General features: G+C 34.5%; 2 protein-coding genes across 4 annotated transcripts; one reads left to right on the plus strand and one right to left on the minus strand.

The window, feature by feature from the left end:
• Positions 1 to 567: 567 nt before the first annotated feature.
• On the plus strand, positions 568 to 4517 carry LOC104246912 (pathogen-related protein). 2 transcript variants are annotated; one of them, XM_009802824.2, is made up of 4 exons: positions 568 to 800; positions 1393 to 1518; positions 2013 to 2311; positions 4247 to 4517. In XM_009802824.2, exons 1-4 carry the CDS (start codon positions 638 to 640, stop codon positions 4406 to 4408), a joined length of 750 nt encoding a protein of 249 aa, XP_009801126.1. In that variant the 5' UTR covers positions 568 to 637; the 3' UTR covers positions 4409 to 4517. The 2 variants fall into 2 exon arrangements, with proteins under 2 accessions (XP_009801126.1, XP_070006108.1); XM_070150007.1 differs by having other exon boundaries at positions 707 to 796; positions 1417 to 1518.
• A 271-nt stretch (positions 4518 to 4788) lies between these two features.
• Positions 4789 to 18376, minus strand: LOC104246904 (anaphase-promoting complex subunit 6). 2 transcript variants are annotated; one of them, XM_009802813.2, is made up of 16 exons: positions 17916 to 18376; positions 15533 to 15667; positions 15355 to 15428; positions 13904 to 13943; positions 13555 to 13600; positions 12637 to 12716; positions 12187 to 12368; positions 11898 to 12023; positions 10212 to 10286; positions 8378 to 8503; positions 6832 to 6901; positions 6567 to 6649; positions 6146 to 6259; positions 5450 to 5549; positions 5331 to 5366; positions 4789 to 5143 (listed from the first exon to the last, which is right to left on the minus strand). In XM_009802813.2, exons 1-16 carry the CDS (start codon positions 18159 to 18161, stop codon positions 5021 to 5023), a joined length of 1656 nt encoding a protein of 551 aa, XP_009801115.1. In that variant the 5' UTR covers positions 18162 to 18376; the 3' UTR covers positions 4789 to 5020. The 2 variants fall into 2 exon arrangements, 1 of the variants encoding a protein (XP_009801115.1); XR_011400466.1 differs by having other exon boundaries at positions 5054 to 5143; positions 5450 to 5560.
• Positions 18377 to 19255: the final 879 nt, after the last annotated feature.

The following is a 19255-nucleotide window of genomic DNA, read 5'->3' on the forward strand; positions in this document are numbered from 1 at the left end:
TTTAAAGTTATAATAGTATAAATTATACTCCCTTCGTTCCAGTTTAGGTGAACTTATTTTCTTTTTGGTATGTTCCAAAAAGAATGACTCATTTCTAAATTTGAAAACAATTTAGCTTAAACTTACAATTCTACCTTTAATGAGAAACTTTTATAACCATACAAATACTGAGCCCCTTTTTGATTAGTTTAGGACCACAACTTTTAAAAGTCTTCATTTTTTGTTCAACTCCGTGTCCAGTCAAACAGGTTTACATAAATTAAAACGGAGGGAGTAATAGTTATAATAATTAAAATAATTTAAGAATAGCATGATCAAAGAAGATCTTTTTCGCTCTCAAAATAGTAATATTACTACATAAATTGAAATGGATGCAGCAACAACAACAACGACACAGTAAAATTTCATTAGTGGAGTCTGATAAAGGTAGTGTGTACGCAGACCTTACCCCTACCTCTAAGGGATAGAGAGATTGTTTCCGATAAACCCTTGATTCAAGAAAAAACGAATCATGCCAGAATTTTATCTATAAAAAGGCATAGCCACCAATAGTTGAATTCACCAATTCAATAAGCTTAGAGAGAGAGAACGGGAGGAGAGGGATAGGTGTTAAGTAAAAGTTTTTAATAGTTCAAACATGGAAGGTGAGAAGGAAAGGATTAAAGTGGCGAGTGACAAGTACAGGAAATTCCTGCATGAAGAACAAGCTGCTGCTGCAGGAAGCATCCAGTGGAGACATGGTGGCCCTCCCATTTATGACGCTGTTAATAATCTCTTCGAACAAGGAAGAACCAAGGTTTGTACTACTACTCCATTTTAACTCACATGACCTTATTTTCCTTTAATTTTTTTCAAAAAAAAATAATATATTTTTAAAATTTTTTTTTAACTTAAACTCCACATTTTACCTTAACAAAAAACACTTATGGCTACATTATATTACTGTTAAATAATGTTTAAAACAAAAAGATTTAAGAGTCTTTACATGTTTCTACCCCTTTTATTTGAGCTTGAAACAGCTAGCCTTTCTACCTTCACAAAGATAGGGTTAAGGCCTACATATATCTTATTCCTGCCCCAGACCCCACTTGGTGGGATTATATATATGGGGTATGTCGTTATTATTGTTATTGTTGTTATTATCGTCTTTACCTCTTTCTTAAATTTTGAGTCTAATCAAATTGGTTCACATAAAATGAAAGGGAAGTAATAATATATATTTATCATCTTTGTTGACGATACTATTCGTTGTTTATGGTTCCATATATATATATATATATATATATATATATGGAACCATAAACAACGAATAGTATCGTCAACAAAGATGATAAATATATATTATTACTTCCCTTTCATTTTATGTGAACCAATTTGATTAGACTCAAAAAGCAGAAGGGTCTTTGGAGGAAACAGTTCAAAATGCTATAAAATCATGGGAAATGGAGCTTTCTCACAAGACTCGCGTTAAAGACTTTAGGACCATTAACCCTGAAAAATTCAAGCTCTTTGTTAATGGTAAGGCTTACAAAAACAAACGTTTGTTTCTGCTTAATATATGGAATCATTCATACCTCAGTCCATTAAGTGTTTTTTTTCTTTCTCATAATCGTTTATTTTCTTTTAATAAATCTAAATCATTGAAACAAATTTTATATAAAATCCTAAGCGTTCTCTTACAGATTTATGTGATCGTTCAAAAAAACAAAGATTTATGAGAATGTGAATGATGCTCCAAGATATATATACTCTGCGTGTATGTACAAATAAATTACTAAGATATTATATATAAGGAGACAGCTCACACTCAGAATAGATTGATTTTAGATTCTGAACCAGTGGCAGAGCTACCCTTGCCCAAGAAAAGTCAAATGGCACCCTTTGGTCAGAAAACTACATTGTGTAGATAGGTCAAAAAAAAATTAATGTATATATATATGAATTCCTTTCCCTTTTTAGTTTGTTTACTTCTTCATATTTTAAATCCTTCCGTCATTATGCTGACTGAACAGGAAGAGAGGCACTATCAGCAGAAGAGACACTAAAACTGGGAAGTTACAATGCATTACTAAAGAGTTCAGTGCCAGAGGAATTCAAATACTACAAAGCAGATGAAGAGAGCTTTGAATCTTCTCACGATGCTTTTCGATCAGCTTTTCCAAGAGGATTCGCGTGGGAAGTGATAAACGTGTATACAGGTCCTCCTGTTGTTACATTCAAATTCAGGCATTGGGGTTTCTTTGAAGGACCTTTTAAAGGACATGCCCCTACTGGTGACATGGTCCAGTTTTATGGCGTTGGTCTAATGAAGGTATGGTCTCTCCATAGTTTTTTCTTTTTTAATAATTAATTTTACAATATAAAAAATTATTTTTTATCATATATATTTCGGATTTTTTTATATTCATTTATCAAGGTACACCCGCAATGCGCGTAGCCAAAAACTAGTACTCCCTCCGTTTCATATTAGATGAGTTACTTTCCTTTTTAGTCTGTTCCAAAATAAATGACACATTTCTAAATTTAGAAATAATTCAACTTTAAACTCTTTATTTTACCCATTTTTCCCTTAATGAGAAGCTTTTATAGCCACACAAATATCATGGCCCCACAAAACTTTTACCCCTTAAGAATGAGATGTCGTTCGTCTTTTTTACCCTTTAAATTTTAATTTCACACTAGACAAAATAGTCATTTGATTATTCTCCTAATATTTCAGAAGAAATATTTAATTATTTTTTTAATATTTAAAAAGAAATATTTAATTATTTCCTAATATTTAAGGCTTCTTTCTATCCTTGTCCTAAAATAATAATTAGTAAATTTGAATTCAATCCTCAATAAAGCATATGAGGATTGAGGAACTTTTTTTAGACAATGTTTCTTTCGTTAGAATTAGCTACATAGAATCAACTTCTATTATTTTTAAAAATTTTATTTTTTAACTCAAGACATATTTTTTTTTACTAAATTTAAAAAAAATTACTCATGATATGAAGTACACACGCAAAGTACGTACCTTAAGACTAGTATAGGATATAAATTATATATATATATATATATATATATATATATATATATATATATATCTTCCTTTTAATGTTATTTGGCAGTGTTTTGATTGGACCGGACAAATTAAATGTTCCTATATTAAAAAAGAAATTTCAAATATAAGCACAACAATTTGTTAAGCATTTACTTTGTTAGCAATGGGGTTTACAAGTGTTGCGGATGATGGGATCTCTGACCAAAGGTGTATGTGGACCAAAGGTTGGGTGATCTATGAAAAGTACATTAACCTACTCCGCTTGATAGTTAACTTAGTAGTACAACATATTTGGGTGATCATAAACTATGACACTTTTCATCGTCCAAATCGAACACGTTACCTATCTCAGATAATTGAATTCAGTTTTTTTAATATCACTCTACTTAAGTACTCATCTCTCATTCATTTCTGACTCCTCCCTAAAGCATCTTCTCTTCGTTTCTTCTAGTCTGATATTGGATTTTGAACGCATATTCGTTTTATTTTATGTCTTAGTTTACCTTAGTACAAAATTCAAGAAAAGAAAAAGTACTTAATCTGCTAATCTTAAATTAAAGGTGTGAATAACATATACCTAATATCTTTAAAATCTTGTGATTTAAACATGTCACATTTTTTTATATAGAATTGTGATATTCTTTTAGAAATAAACTAAAAAGCCTAGATATATAAATAAATTGAAATGAAAGGAGTAGATTTTATTTGGTAAGATGCTTTCCATTTCTAGGAGCTCCATTCATTGCAATAGGTTAGGGATCTCTTCTTTTCTTCTTAGAGTAGAAGCAGAAGGCAGTATATCTCTACTTGTTATAATAGAAGCATTGCTTGGCGTAATTGGACTTTCCTCTTCTTATCCTTTCTCTTCTTCTTGTTCGCTCTTATTATTGGAAGGAGAATAGCTAGGAAGAAAAATTAGAGGGAATTAATGGACGCAGATAAAGCAAAAATAAGAGGGAATTAACGTAACAATTAAGATTCGCTTAAGTAAGGCAACTTCATTTCGTAAATGTTCACTTAAGTTTAGCCCCCAACACTTTGTTCACTAGTAAGAATGCAGCACGTTATGAGTTCGAAACTTACCTAGGCCCAAGCCTAATATTTAAGTGGAGCAAGTATACATAATGCTATTTAGATATTAGTCCGTACTTATTATATAAAACTTGTCAGTTTAACTAGTTGTTTTTCCTATGTTGGCAGGTAGATGAATCTCTAAGAGCAGAGGATGTTGAGATATACTATGATCCAGCAGAACTTTTCTCTGGACTACTCAAGGGACCTCCAATTTCTGAGTCTAACATCCAGCAACAGGAACACAGTAATGATAATACCGCCACTCAACAATGCCCCTACCAGAACTAATTATGTCTCATTTCAATTCCTCTCTGCATGTTACTCAAACAGTTGGTACTGTCCTTATGGTCATGTTCTAATAAAATTTATGTAGCTCTTTATGCTTTTTTAGGTTAAATTATGATATGATGACTGCCTTTTCAATCTTCTTATATACATTAAGAAATCCTACTCAAGGCATTCTCAACAGTAATAACACACATGACAGTAATATAAAATTTCTTGAGCCATCAGGATCATGGCCAATGAGAACAAGCAAAATTAAATGATCTTATCTATTAACTTCTGGAGACAACAGGACGACAGGCAACAGAAAAAACTTACTCATTACAAAGTGTTTGCACCAAACCAACAAATGATAACGTCTTGCATATATGTTACTCAAGAAAGAAAGAAAAAAGAATGCAATCATATTATGTTATAAAAAATCCTGATCCACTCTTGTACGAGTTTTAACTGCTAGAACTAGCTGCAGATACAAATTTACCGACTCCTACTATTCTATGATACAAGAAGATAAAATTATATATTGTAAGATTTTTCCTAACCTTTTGGAGAAATCATTATAGAAAATTACAAATTAATAACACCACCAGAGAATTCTTTTCCTCGGGTTCCACATTAGATAAATAGACCACCACAACGAGATTCAACCATTGGGTCAATCCCTTGGCGGCTTTCATCAACCAGAGCTGAAGTCAACATTTCTGTGCAGAATTGGTCATCTGGTTTGAGCCACAAAGCCTGTTTGGTAAACGGAAAAATAGACTATAAATAGTGAATTGTGCAAAATACAGGTATAACTTGTCAAACGAAAATTCAATATTTTCCATGTCAGTAATTTCCTTCATGTTTTAGTTAAAATGAATCTTTAGGGATAAAACCATATCCTTCTCAAAATGAGCATATTAACATTTAGTCGGAAACCCACCTTGTGGTAGTATGTAATAGCTGCAGTGTAATTGTTCTGCACAATAGCAAGAGTAACATATCAAAGCCAAGTATTGTTAATCTGTGCAACCAGAGATTTCCTTTTCAAAGATGTAATACCTGAAGGTGATAAGTGTATGCAAGACCTGCATAAGTACTTAAACTTCTCGTAGACAATGCAAGGGCTCTCTCATAATATGTAATTGCTTCGTTGTACCTCCTGAAAGAAAGCTATGCTTAATGTTACCACACCGAACTCATTACACTTTTAGAGGCAAAAGCATGATTTAAACTTGATAGGTTCAACCTGGAAAGTTCTTCACACGGAACTCAATGTACTTTTAAATGGGTTCAAATGTTACTATTCGTTAAACTTTCAATGATTTTTCATTAAAATATTGTGTCAAGATATTGGATTCAGTTGAACCAATTAAATAAAGGATACAATCTGCTTTGCTGGGCAAAACTTGACAGCGCTAATATTAATTCCCAAAAGGAGGCACACATAGTCAATGATCTAAGGAACTAAAAAGTTCTCTCAATCAATTCAGAGCATCTTCAATATAATAACTCCATTGCATGCTTTCTCCGACTGGCAAACCCATTAGCACATTTAACCGAAACAATTATGTTGAATTATTAACACTTGAAGAACTTTTAGAAATATCTACACAAATCTCATCCAAGAATACTATGATTAGCAAACCTGAAAAACATGTAACCTTATTATATCATTTTTGGATCTAACCACGAGAACAAATGGCCACCAAACTACAACTTGTACATATAAAACTAATAGTAGCATAAGTCACTTACTTTAATTTTCTGAGGGAATGAGCAAGATTGATTACAGTTGATTCCCATATCTCACTTAAGGAAGATGGAATGTGAGTCAATGTTTTCTCAAACCACCGCACTGCTTTCTTATACCTGAACGAGTTTGAAGAGAGAAATAAATACAATGCTGGAAAAAATGGATAAGAAGATAACACGAGAAAGACCAGATGCTTTGGTAATAATGGTCAAGATACTCAAGACTACTAGGTTGAACAAGACTTCAGAATGAAATAATCCATAATTTCCAAAACATGAACTGTTACAGGTTAAAACATAAAATACATGTTTTATCACTACTAGAGGATAAATGAGAACAAAAAAATTATGCAGCTGTTTCAAAAGTTAGGTTATGCAACTAAATCATAAACGTTGCAAGTTTCACAAGAGTAAAGATCCTTACTCCTTCATGTGATAAGAAACAACTCCAAGTTCATTATATACAAGGGGATCTGAGGGGCATATTGACTTGGCCTGCATAAAAAACTAAAGCGGAACACTATCAGCACTTTATTCAGGGAACTCCAGACAATCAAATGTGAGATAGACGTCTGGGTAAATAACCAGCTCGCGTCCTCGTGCAGACGGGGAGAAGCAGAATATTTGTTCTCACAACTAAAGCATGACAAAGAAATGATCATTGGAAGCCACGGACTATGTACAGTCACCTGCTCAGCCAGTTTAAAGCTGTGAGTTCGCATATATTCCATTCCAATGTACAAAGTAGGCAAATGGTACCTGGATAAAAAATTTAAGGATTCAACCTGTCAAGGAAATACATATATCCTATAAGTAATATCCTATGTTGCTCGGATACGGGTGCAAGTATCCAACATGGGTGTGGATCTAGAGTTCAAATACATCATCACATAAATTTTAGAAATCAGGGGTACGTACAAGCACATTATTTTGTTTAAAAATGCCTTCTAGTTTTAGCAACAATGTAAATTAACCCAATTTCTATATAATTCAGTTAAATGACTAATGATTATTATGTAATAATGACCTTATTTTTTGTTTTATCTTTAATTAATTACAATATTCAGAGTTTACTGTTACTACTAAACTTCATTGACGGGTGCAATGCTACTCTACTGGGCAAAGTACAAAATTATCTCCATAAGAAATCAGTCTTTCTTCTGCATTCATTTCTCTCTTCTTTTATTCCCTTTTTCATTTTCTTTTCAAGAGTTGGGTTTCAATCAACTTGGGGAGAGGTGATCAGGCAGGACATGGCATGGCTTCAGATTACCGAGGACATGGCATGGCTTCAGATTACCGAGGACATGGCCCTAGACAGGAAGTTGTGGAGGTCGAGCATTAAGGTTATAGGGTAGGAGGTAGTTGTGCATATTTCTACGGCGCACCAGAGTGAGGCTAGTCTGTTAGGACTTAGTCTTAGACTGTTAGTGGTTAATGTTGAGTCACTACTTTTTCGTTCCTCTTAGTACCGGGTTGTATCTATTGGTTATTGTTTTGTTGTTCATCGATTTCTGGTTCTGGTGATGCTGTTATTTGTTTCATGGTTTCTTTTGATGGTACTGATATATTGTCTCTTTTCGCCTTCTTGAGCCGAGGGTCTTTGGGAAACAACCTCTTTAACCCCTTGGGGTAGGCGTAAAGTTTGCGTACACACTACCCTCCCTAGACCCCACTAGTGGAATTTCAGTGGGTCGTTGTTGTTGTTGTTGTTGGTTTCAATCTAGACACCTCATTTTACAGCTGGAGCTCAACAGTTGAGCACACTCAAGATGCATGTCAGATTTATATAATTTCCCTAATCTCCAATAACTATGCAGGGTTGATATGTCATGATAGCACAGGCTCCATTAAGATTGACTGTTAAGTGTCAACATGCTAAAATTCATTTTTAGTCCAACTTCATGGAATTCAGTGTCTTCTTATGGCAGTCAATGTTTGTTTTCAGCTCTAGAAATCACTCTACAATACTGAATTAGACATTACATACTGTTCGAAGCAGAGTTTATTGTTTCAAAAAGATATACTGTTACTTTTTGGTGTCAGCTCTAAGTCGCAAAGGTACAAACTATCCATGAGGAAGAAGAGTATTATTTACTATGGATGAAACAATTAACACAAGATAGAAGTTCATAACGTGTTGAGCTCAAAAGTTGAGTCTATCAGAAAATTTGAGAATGTTATGTCCTCCACGGCTTGGATAATACAAAATTTTGAAGCAAAATTAGGATTTACCCAGGAAATAATCTAGCAGCAGTACGGTAAGCTGACATTGCTTGGTCTCCTTCTTCTTGAGCTGCATAAGCATTTCCATAGCCTATCCAAGCTGAAGCAAATGTTCCATCTAAGCTTGTTGACTTACTGCCAAATATCAAAATTCAGAAAACAAAAAGAGACCTTCAACGACTGATAGAAATGTGGATGATTTATTTGTGAGCTACATTAGTATATTCAGAAAATGTACTTTTGACAATCCTACAAGAATATAATTTCAAATACAAAATCTATTTTTATTACATACTTAACTGTTTCAGTAACGGTACTAATAACTAGTTTTAATAGCAAAAATTTGTTTTATTATTGTTCTAACATTCAGCCTATAGATCAAGAATTGGAGGATAGAAAATGAAATTGAGAAAACACCTAGAAAAGGTGAATACACGATTCAGTCATTTTAAAGAAGAAAAACAATAAGAAAGAAGAAAATTGGACCTGGCTTCGACTGAACCCCTAAAAGAGTAGTTTACACGTCTATACACCTCCGCAAGAAATCAGAATGCACCGATAGCAGGTTGTTGGTCTACAGAAGGATGGATTTATCTTATTAGAAGAAGCTGCAATGATTGGGAGATAGAAGAAATGAGCAGATTTGTACAGGTAATTGGCAATTTGGTCTGTTCTAAATCAACAGAAAGATTTGACAATCTGGAGGAACAGGAAAATGGTGTTTTCTCTGTTAGTTCGCTACAGAACCATGACAAAAAGCAACAATCATGGAAGAAATTAGCCCTAGAAACAACTATGGAAGAGCAAAGCCCCCTTATGAAGTGCAATGTTTTACATGGTTAGTGGCACAAGAAGTATGTCTAACTCAACATAACTTACAGAGAAGAGCAGTTTTATGTAACAGGAGTGTGATGTGTGAGGAAGGCTATGAAGATTTGAGTCATCTCTTCATCCCTTCAAGAGCAATTAGGAATACTGTAGCTGCAGCAATATGGCGGGTAATATGGAGAGAAAGAAATCAGAGAATCTTTGAAGGGAAAAAGGAGAACAAAATGAAGATTTTTTTTTCCTTGATAAGTGGAGAACATAATGAAGACCAAATACAAGTGTATCTATACGTTAGCTTTTTGGTGCAAATTAAAATGTAAATGATATAGATAGCTCGATCGATGTCCTCAGTTCCTTAAATGTACAGTAACGAACTGAATTTTTGAGCTGTTTTTATGCACACAACACTGAATAAGCTTGGTGCCAGCTTATGATTAATAAAATACTTCACTCTTATAAAAAAACGAGAGAAGCAAATAGGAAAAAGCATAGAATGGTAAGGATTGCTGCAAACCAGAGAAGTGAGCAAACAACAATGAAGAGAACATTGAACTGTATCTGAAGTGTCCTAGTATTCAGATAGCAAATGGGATTACTTTATTCTCTTTTTTTGTCCTTTTTGCATCTTTCAAAGTCATTCAAAGAAGTGAACGCTTGTCCAAATCCATTTCCACTTTACTATTCAAAGCGCATCATTCCTCGAGATGCTCCATCCACGTGAAGCAAGGACCCCATGCTTCGCATCACTTCATGTCTTTTAATTGACAGAATAATCAATTTTAATTGCAGTGCCGCCACTCAGCTTTTTAAGAGAATGAGTTTCACTAGAACTATTTACACATGTACCAGAAGAGTTCCACAAGGCAGCGGAATTACTAACCCCATCTTCCAAGACTTGAAGAAAATGTTCACCAGAAATATTGTCATGCAAAAAGAAAATGTTCCATGAGATAGAAAGAAAGGGTAGAATTACAAACCCTCTTCTTCACCACATAATGACATAAATATTCATTACCTAAAATAGCGTCGTGCTTGGTCATATTTCTTGATACAATAGTAGTAGCAACCGACAGCAAACCATGAGAGAGCCCTGAATAAAAACATGATCTAGTGAGCTAATCAGATTAACCACAGGCAGTGTTATCAAAGGCGAAAAGCGCAAAAAAGCTCTAAGGCTTATTGGGGCTTTAAGGCCTTTTGGGGACTTAAGGCGCAAATACAACGTGGGCTTTAATGAGAAAAGGCGCAACCGAAGAAAAAGTAAAAATATGTATATGTAGTCCAAGACCAATAATTATAAGCATGAATAACAAATATATGGACAAATTGAAAAGAAATTACGATAAAGTGAAATATCAATTGTTCAGTGTCGCCTTTTAAGGATTACACTCATTGGCAAGGAAAAGTATGCCTTAGAGCCTTGATACGACACTAAAGCGCCCGCAAAGCAAGGCGAAGCGCTCAACATGTTTTGAGCCTTGCTTTAGGGCTTAAGTGCGCTTTAAGCACGCCTTTGACAACATTGACCACAGGCTCTAGAAAATAACGTAAAATGGTAGTTAATGATGTAATAGCAACTTTCACCACATACAGTGGACGTAGAAAATAAAGAGGACATTTTCATCAATCCAAACGAATTGATACGCTATCTCTCCCCGGCAATATTTATGCTAATTCATCCAGCAATTGGCCAAAGTCTTTTCTTGAATATGATGCAAAAACAGAAAGTGAAGGTCACATTGCCCTACATTCCGAACTTCCAATAGTTATCTACTCAACTGACACCTAGCCACAGAGATTGCCATCCAATAGTTATCTATTCAACTGACACCGGTAATATCCTTGTGGGGAGCAGAAGCTCACCTTTACTGAAGAATGAAACAATATATGCTGGTAGTATCTTATCAGCGATATGCATTTGTCCTTATTCAACTATTCTGACAAAGTTAGCTGCAAGTTGTCGTAAAATCTATTCTCTAGTGGAAAGTAAACTTATTGTCATTAGTGCTTAGGTAAAAGAAAATTCTCAAAGTGTGGAATAAAATACTGTGGATAGCTTGGTGTGGTGTTAGCACTGGATGGATGTAATTTGGCCAGGCAAATTTGTAAAAGATAAAGGGTGTTCCAGAGAAAAAAACTGGATTTGCAGATTCCACATGAACTGGAAAGGATTCTAAGGTTGGGTGTGGGTAATAGAGTATGCAAGTTGCTAAATCAGAGAACATCATGCTATCATTATTTGGTATGCCTTTCATATTCCTCCACTCTGTTATCTTTTTCGGCCATTCTGCTGAATACATATCTTTAAATATTTTACATGAGAAAAAAAAGTGATATCAGATTTGCTGTAAATTTTGAAAGTATCACTTCTTGGCATTTCAGAATAACAAATTTTATTAGAACTCTCAACTCAAACCCCCACCTCCCTTGCCTTGTTTGGGTCATTTCTATCAGAGAAATACATTATCAAGGTAATGTATAGGTTAAGTGTCAACAACAGATCTTTGCATGGATAATCACTTTTAACTCTGTTGACCTCGAAAAGAACTCAACTCCCAGCATTAAAAAAATGACTAGAATCAATTTTCCTTGATTAATAACAAGTTGTGCAAAGAAATCGTCACACAATAGTTATGCATTTTGTGAATGAAAACCAGCAATATACTTTTCAAAACTGCAATCCCAAAATTTAAGCACTCACTTTTGAGGATAATCCTTCACTAAATTGCAAGCCATAAGATACAGCTCATTGGAATGTCCTAGCTCCATTGCTGCTGCCAAATGCACCAGGGTACACTTGAGATGGAATGGATCCTTTTCAAGCAATCTGTATTACATCATGTACCAAAGGATAAGAGAAAAAGGAAAAGCTCACCAAATTTCAAGCAGTGATCTAAACTACGTAACAACATACATGTGCGCAAAGTAGCATAACAATCAAATAAAAAGAAGAAAAAAAGACATGATCCACTTTATGGTTACCAACTTACTCAGAAGTTAGTTCAAAGCATTTCTGATATTCACCACATTGATGATAGTACTCGGCTTTGCAGGCCAAAAGATCAGTGTTGGCTTTAAGCGTACATAAAACAGATTTTTCGGACGTCTTTGTATTAGGTCCACCCTGTTCCAGCTCTCTAAATTTGGCTTCCACCACATTTTCTTTATCATACTGGGAAGCACAGCAAAAGAAAGTAATTATCCACTAAAAAATAAATGTGTACACAAAAACATAAATATGAAAATAGTCTATACAACTCATAAATTATTACTGTAAAAGTTCATGTACAGATATTTCTGTCAATTTATCAACTCAAAATACAAATTCGATATTCTGTATTTTCAATAGATGAGAGTAAAACATGCAATGTACCCCAAGTGTTTATGATCCCACAAGATGGTCATCTGGAACGCAAAGTAGTCTCATAAGAAATGATTACCTTCTTTATCAAACAAGAATAGAATGAAGAGAGCCACCCATCTTCGGGACCAAATTGCAAACATGAGAGCAGGGTTTTCTCTGAAATTAACCAGCTAATGAATATGTCAGTTTTCATAATAGTACAGTCTTCACTAAAGATTACCCAATAATAATAATAATATCTTTAAAATTTAATTTCAATAATAATGCCAACAATAAAGCATATTCAAAGGCGTAAAGCATAAAATGTCAAAAAAACATCAAGGTTTTCAATGAAAAACACAATTAAAGTGCATGCTTTAGTAAATATAGCTGCAAACAATGAGAATATGTTTGTGTGAAAAACACGAATAATACTTATACGGTTTATGGAATTTAAAAAGCTACAGTTAAGTGAATATATAAAGTAATAATCATATCAATTGTTCCAAAACTATTTTAAATTTCTAATTGAGATGGAAAGGTGTGGTTTTGATTTTCTAAGTTAGGTTTAGTGGCTACTTTTATACTAGATATTCATTCATAAAGTTTCTTTAGCAATTAATACCGCTTCGCCAGTTATATAATATATTGCTTAACACAGCCATCTGCAAAATCGAGCTTATAGTCAATGAGAAGCATGCCTTAGCGCCTTGAAGCCTGCATAGAAGCTGCCTAAGTAACTCAGAGTAGCCAACTGTAGGCATGTACAATCAGAGCTTAAGCATGTATTATATGAGCCTTTAACGGCACTATACAGTACTATAATGTTTGGTTCAAGGAAAGAGAATTTTCATTACTTGTAGAAGCACAGACCAACGATTTTTGGAGTACCTTAGATCCACCAACTCTGTAAACAAGAGTACTTACATTGTTTACAACATTATGCTACTGTTAACTAACTCGTACAATTTCATAGTTCCAAGGAGTTCCATTTTGACCAGCAAAGGGTTCTCACCTTCATCACAAGCGAGCATGTGATTCTCTATCAGACATTCCAATGCCTGAAAAAGGAGAAATGAGCATAGATGAATTTCAGAAAACTGTCATGGAATTGAAAACATAAAAGCCTCCTAGAAAGCTTCTGGATCAGAAAACACATGGATATAAGATAACCAAGTAACTTGTAGGGTTTTGCGGTATAAATTTGAATTCTAATGCAATAACTGCCAAGATTTATTCCCCACACTTCCCCAGAAAGAGGAGAAAAAACTAGACAAGAAACCAAGAAACATCTAACCAATAACTATACAAAGACTTTCATGGCAAATTACAGTAGAAAGAATGTGACAGCAGAACTTACATACCTCATAACACAAAGGATCAGCCTTGATAGCAGCTTTATACCTGGAAGTGTCATCAAGTTATACCATATTAGCTCCTTCCACGATATAAATGAACTTTAACCGCTCGACAACAATATTAGAACTAACAAGAAAAAGAAATAAGGAAAGGCAGCCCAACACATAAGATGGAACTATGATTGCTTAACTACAAATCCAATGATGTTTCTCTTGCAATTCTGTTAACTTGAGATATAAAGCATCTCTTTCCAGCCCCCGGGGCTTTGGCCGAGTGATAGGAGTGCAATGCGTGATGTGTAGGTTAGGAATTTTTGGTACAACAACAACAACAATAACAATAATGATAATAATAATAAAAATAATAATAATAATAAAAAAATAATAATAATAATAATAATAATGATAATAATATAATAATATAATAATATAATAATAGTAGTAATAATGATAATGATAATGCATCTCTCTCCTTTCCTAATCAAATAGGATCTTCAAGATTCATTTGCTAACCAAATACAATGCACATTATAGCAAGGAATTGAGAGGTGAAACGATGGGATTGATGGTGATCGGAGATGCTGAATACAAGAAAGAAGATAGAGGATACAATTATGTCAAGGAGCACAGATAACATCTTCATTTTATTAGCAATCGATGAATGAAAGAAGAGAAAAAATGGAAGGGAGTGAGCTCTGCAAACAGAAGGTTCACAGGTAAGATAAGATATAGTCAAAAGTTTGATTCGCCATGTGAAGGATATATAAAAAAGTTAACTATTTCAGTACCAATTTTTGAAATTATTAACTCTTTCAGAATGTTATTCTTCTTTCGATTATCAACAACTACCAGAATCAGATTTAAGGAGTCTAAAGACTCACAACCTTTCTCTTAAGGGATCGTTTGGTTGGAAATAAGTTATCCCAAGATTAATTATCTCATGATTATTTATCCCGGGATTAGTTATTCCAACTTCCCATGGGAATAAAAAAACACTACAATCCCGGGATTAGTTATTTATACCACAATTTTATCTCAACCAAACATGGGATAAACTCATCTCAAATTTAGTCCCGGGATAAATTATCCTTTATCACTCGTACCAAACGAGCCCTGAAGATCCAAAAAGTACTCTTTTAAACATCTTCATATTTTGCTTATTTGCTTTGCTAATACGCACTTTGTATTTCAAATCTAATGTGGAAATTCACTTTGCATCACTCTGTTCTTTCTCTAGACAGATGACATGATTGCCAGCCAAACTAAAAACATAGCACAGAACAGTCTCTCCCATTATTGACCCGGACATAAGCACAAGAAATTCAGGCCAAATCTGTATTTATCCAAATTAATGTATGCGAACATCAATGTCTTTTCCCTACAAGGTAAAATAAGCCAATTCGAAATTCAAGTTTCCTGAAAAAAAAAAACCCTATTATATCCAAATTATCACTAACCATAGCCGAGCCTGTGCGCGATTCTCCAAAGCTTCATATGCCTTGCCCCTCAAAAAGCATATTGCTGATAAAATCTGTCAAAGATTTACATAGAGCGAATTTTGATTCTGTGGGAATGTATGGATTCGTAATAGATTCAACCCGAAAATCCACTAGGTCAGAGAGAGGAGAAACTTACATTTATTTCGCGATCTTCACCATCCCTGTCTAAGTACATACTATTGCACTCCCTTGTGTCAGTAATATTTCCATGTTCATCCACTTTAGCATCACCCAGCATTAGAAGACATTGATCCCACTCCTTCAGCTCTTCCTAAAATTACAAAAATTTCAAAAAGAACTTTAAGCAGATTATTTTAGAACATAATAGGATCAAACTTGTTGCACCTAACGTTTAGTCTGGTCAGTTAGGTATATGTTAGCATATGGATAAGTTCGGAGTTCAGAGAACCTCTATATTTGGAGAACCCCTAATTAGTCTTGAGAGACACATGAGTATTGGAATGGAATATGGACTTTGAATAAAGTAAAGCGGATATAGATAGTTTATATCAACAACCTCAATTATATTGGGATTGAAGTTTAGTTGATTGATTAATTCATAACAAATTGTTAATCTATGGGCAAATACCAAACCTAAAACCCTAACCAAATTCATACTTATGTGTGTGGCATGTCAGTAACTAAAAGAAGAAAGATGGAGACCTACATTCAAGGGTAACACCTTGCCTAATGGAGCCAGCTGTGTTATCAAAGGTAAAAGCGAAAAAAGGAGCGCAGAGGTATGATGGACTTTAAGAGCAAAATGCAAATAAAACATGGTCTCTAATGAAGAAATAAATAAAAACTATGCATGTAGTTCAAGAAGAATAACCACAACAAGGAGCAATTATATATAAAATATTTGAAAATGTACGATTAGGTGAAATATTAAGAAGAATAACCACAACAAGGAGCAATTATATATAAAATATTTGAAAATGTACGATTAGGTGAAATATTAATTGTTTAGAGTCTTTCTCTTCAAGACCAAGTCCGTGGATGATGAGACGCATGTTTTAATGCCTTGGTGTTGCATTGAAGCAATGGCTAAACGAGGTGAAGCACTCGACCTCTCTACAACGAATTTCATGGCTTACGCATGCCTTAAGCAAGTCGGACACTGGTAGAGAGTGGGGCTTGCCCGGCTGGGCATACTATCATCAACCAAATTGTTAAGCTAAATCTTTTAGCACTGTGCAACTTGGAGTGTGATAAGAAAAGGGGTCATGGGCCTAATTAGAACCCAAAAGTTAGCTCATGAGGTGAGGATTGTCCAAAACTATAGAAGGAGATAACAGCCCATTGCCCCATTCCCTCAACCAATGTGGGACAATCTAATATTCTACCTCACTCAACCAATGAGGGACAATCTAACATCCTACTGCACGCATGGATAACAAGGAGCATGAATAGTATAACATGGGCCCTAACAATGTGAAACACAATAACAGGGATAGATTTGGCTCTAGTACCAAGATAAGAACATGGACCTTGGACCTAACACAATCTCAAAAACTAGCTAATAAGGTGAAGAATTATCCAAGACCGTATAAAGAGACAACAAACATTCCCACAACCATTACTGGACAATCTATCAGAGTGTGGCAATTGGTATAGGTTAAATTAATCCAGACAAACAAAGAAGAATAGCACTATAATCTGATACATTTTTTAGCTTATCTTTTCAATTAAAATCGTCTTAAATATATTAAGAGCCATCTGACTAGTGATTGCAAACCCAGAAATTTAACACCTGACTCAAGTTCCAATCAGTCAAAATAGATATCTAAGTTTTATGTAAAAGGGCCATTGAACCACACAATAGAAACTTAAAATACAATTCTTTACGCAGTATTTGAGCCCCACTTACTACTAAAGGACAACAATCCATTATCCTTCATGTGAACAAATTATAGCCCAAACCTAATTTGCTGAATCACCAGTTCTGATGTTAAAGCACAAAAAGTAGCCTGTTTAACTCCATTAACATCTAGGAATTACCAGTAAAGCAATTAACCGTTGAATCCCCAATAATTACCCTATATAAATAAGCGCAAAATATTGTTCTTTCGGGTAGTTTTTGAGCCCCATTTGCTACCAACACAAAACCATAATCCATGTTTTCTGGAGAAAGTAGAACCTAAACCTACTTTTTGTCAAATCACTACTTAGTAAGTACCCTGTCACTCCATTACCACCTAAATCATGAATTGTACCAAATTATACATAAAACCCAAATTATCCCAATATATACAAGTGCAAAATACACGATCTTGGAATAAAATGGGTCGAAATGGAGCCAAATAGATGTACCTCTACTCGAGTTTAATTTAGCATTGTCAGCATAAAGAATTATTTACACCGTCAAGTTACATGTTGTAGCAGCTAACTTGTCTTATTTTAAAGATTACAAATCTCCCATTTTAACACGTTAGTGCAAATAATTATTTATACTGTCACTGTATATAACTTAGACCCTACTCTAAATAGCAAATAGAGTAAGAAGGGAAGGGCATTACGAGGCACTTAGCGGCGAGGTAACGGAAGCGGAGGTCACGGAGGACGATTTGGGAAGCATTGAGAAGGTGGAAAGCACGGCGATAGTGTCGACCTAGATACAACGCTTGTGCTTGCATATATATATCAGCTGGGTCTGAAGTAATTGCGGCCACTTTGTCAGCAAAGAAGATGGCTGATGAATACAAATGCTTGCTCACACAATCCCTCACTACACCTCTTAGCCTCTCTATTTCCTCTTCCCTCATTGTATACTTTGTAAAATCGATTTTTCTTCGATAGTAAAGCGTAAAATTCGAAATTGAGTATCACTTAGATTTGTGCAGAGAAATATGAAAGAGCGGGAGGTTTTCTTGTTCGTTTCGTAAAGGGGGCGGGTTTTAGATGGGTTTTGAAAAATAGATGCGGTGCCAATTCAACTCAATTTCAGCGAACCTAAATGGGTTGATTCTGTCATATGATATAAAACTTATGCGGAGTTAGGGTTTTATAATTTCTTTTTTATTTTCTTGGAGTGTTTATAATATCTGTAACCCAAAATGGTAACAACCGAAAAGACCTAAATACCCTTACTTATTGTTTGTATGTGCTAAACTTATGGCTTGTTTGGATCATTGTTACCCATTGTTTTATAATGAATTGTATTGTGTTGTATTATATCGTTTTATGGATATTGTATGGGTCAAAATTTGCCTCGAGGAGAGGATACTGTATGGGTCAAAATTTGCCTCGAGGAGATTTAACATGAAGAGGTGTTATGAAAGGTAATTTGGCCAAGGTCGACTAGTAAACAATTTTCATAGTCGGGCAATCAACGACGGCCAAGGTGAAGTGTCAAGAGCAACAGTAACGGCTAGTTTTGTAATAGGATCTTTAGGAAGAATATTTCGGTGAATATTCTCTATACTTGTACTTTTATGATTGATTAGGGATATGTCCAATATAAATAGATAGAGAGATAAGGTGAAAGGCAAGTAATATTCTCTGATAAGTACACTCTTTGAAAAGCAGACTCTCTCTAGATAAAATACAAAAAAACCTTTCTAAAGAGATTCGATTGTCTATTATTCTACACTTTTCCACTAGATCTGAGAGGGGTCCCAATATTCTAGTATTTGTCTATCATTCATCATTGTTAGAAGGAGAAATTATCCACCTCATTCAATATTGGGTGAATTCTTCTCCTTATTTACTTTAATGCAATTTATTGCTATTTATTGATATGCACATCGTATTTAATCTCCTCTCAACACAATCCTTTGTTATTTGTATCCACCAATTATAGATCCGAGGTCATTATCATTAATCGGGTTTAACCCCCCATTACACAAAATTAATTAGT

Source organism: Nicotiana sylvestris, chromosome 6 (genome assembly GCF_000393655.2).
Source record: "Nicotiana sylvestris chromosome 6, ASM39365v2, whole genome shotgun sequence".
Classification (NCBI taxonomy): domain Eukaryota; kingdom Viridiplantae; phylum Streptophyta; class Magnoliopsida; order Solanales; family Solanaceae; genus Nicotiana; species Nicotiana sylvestris.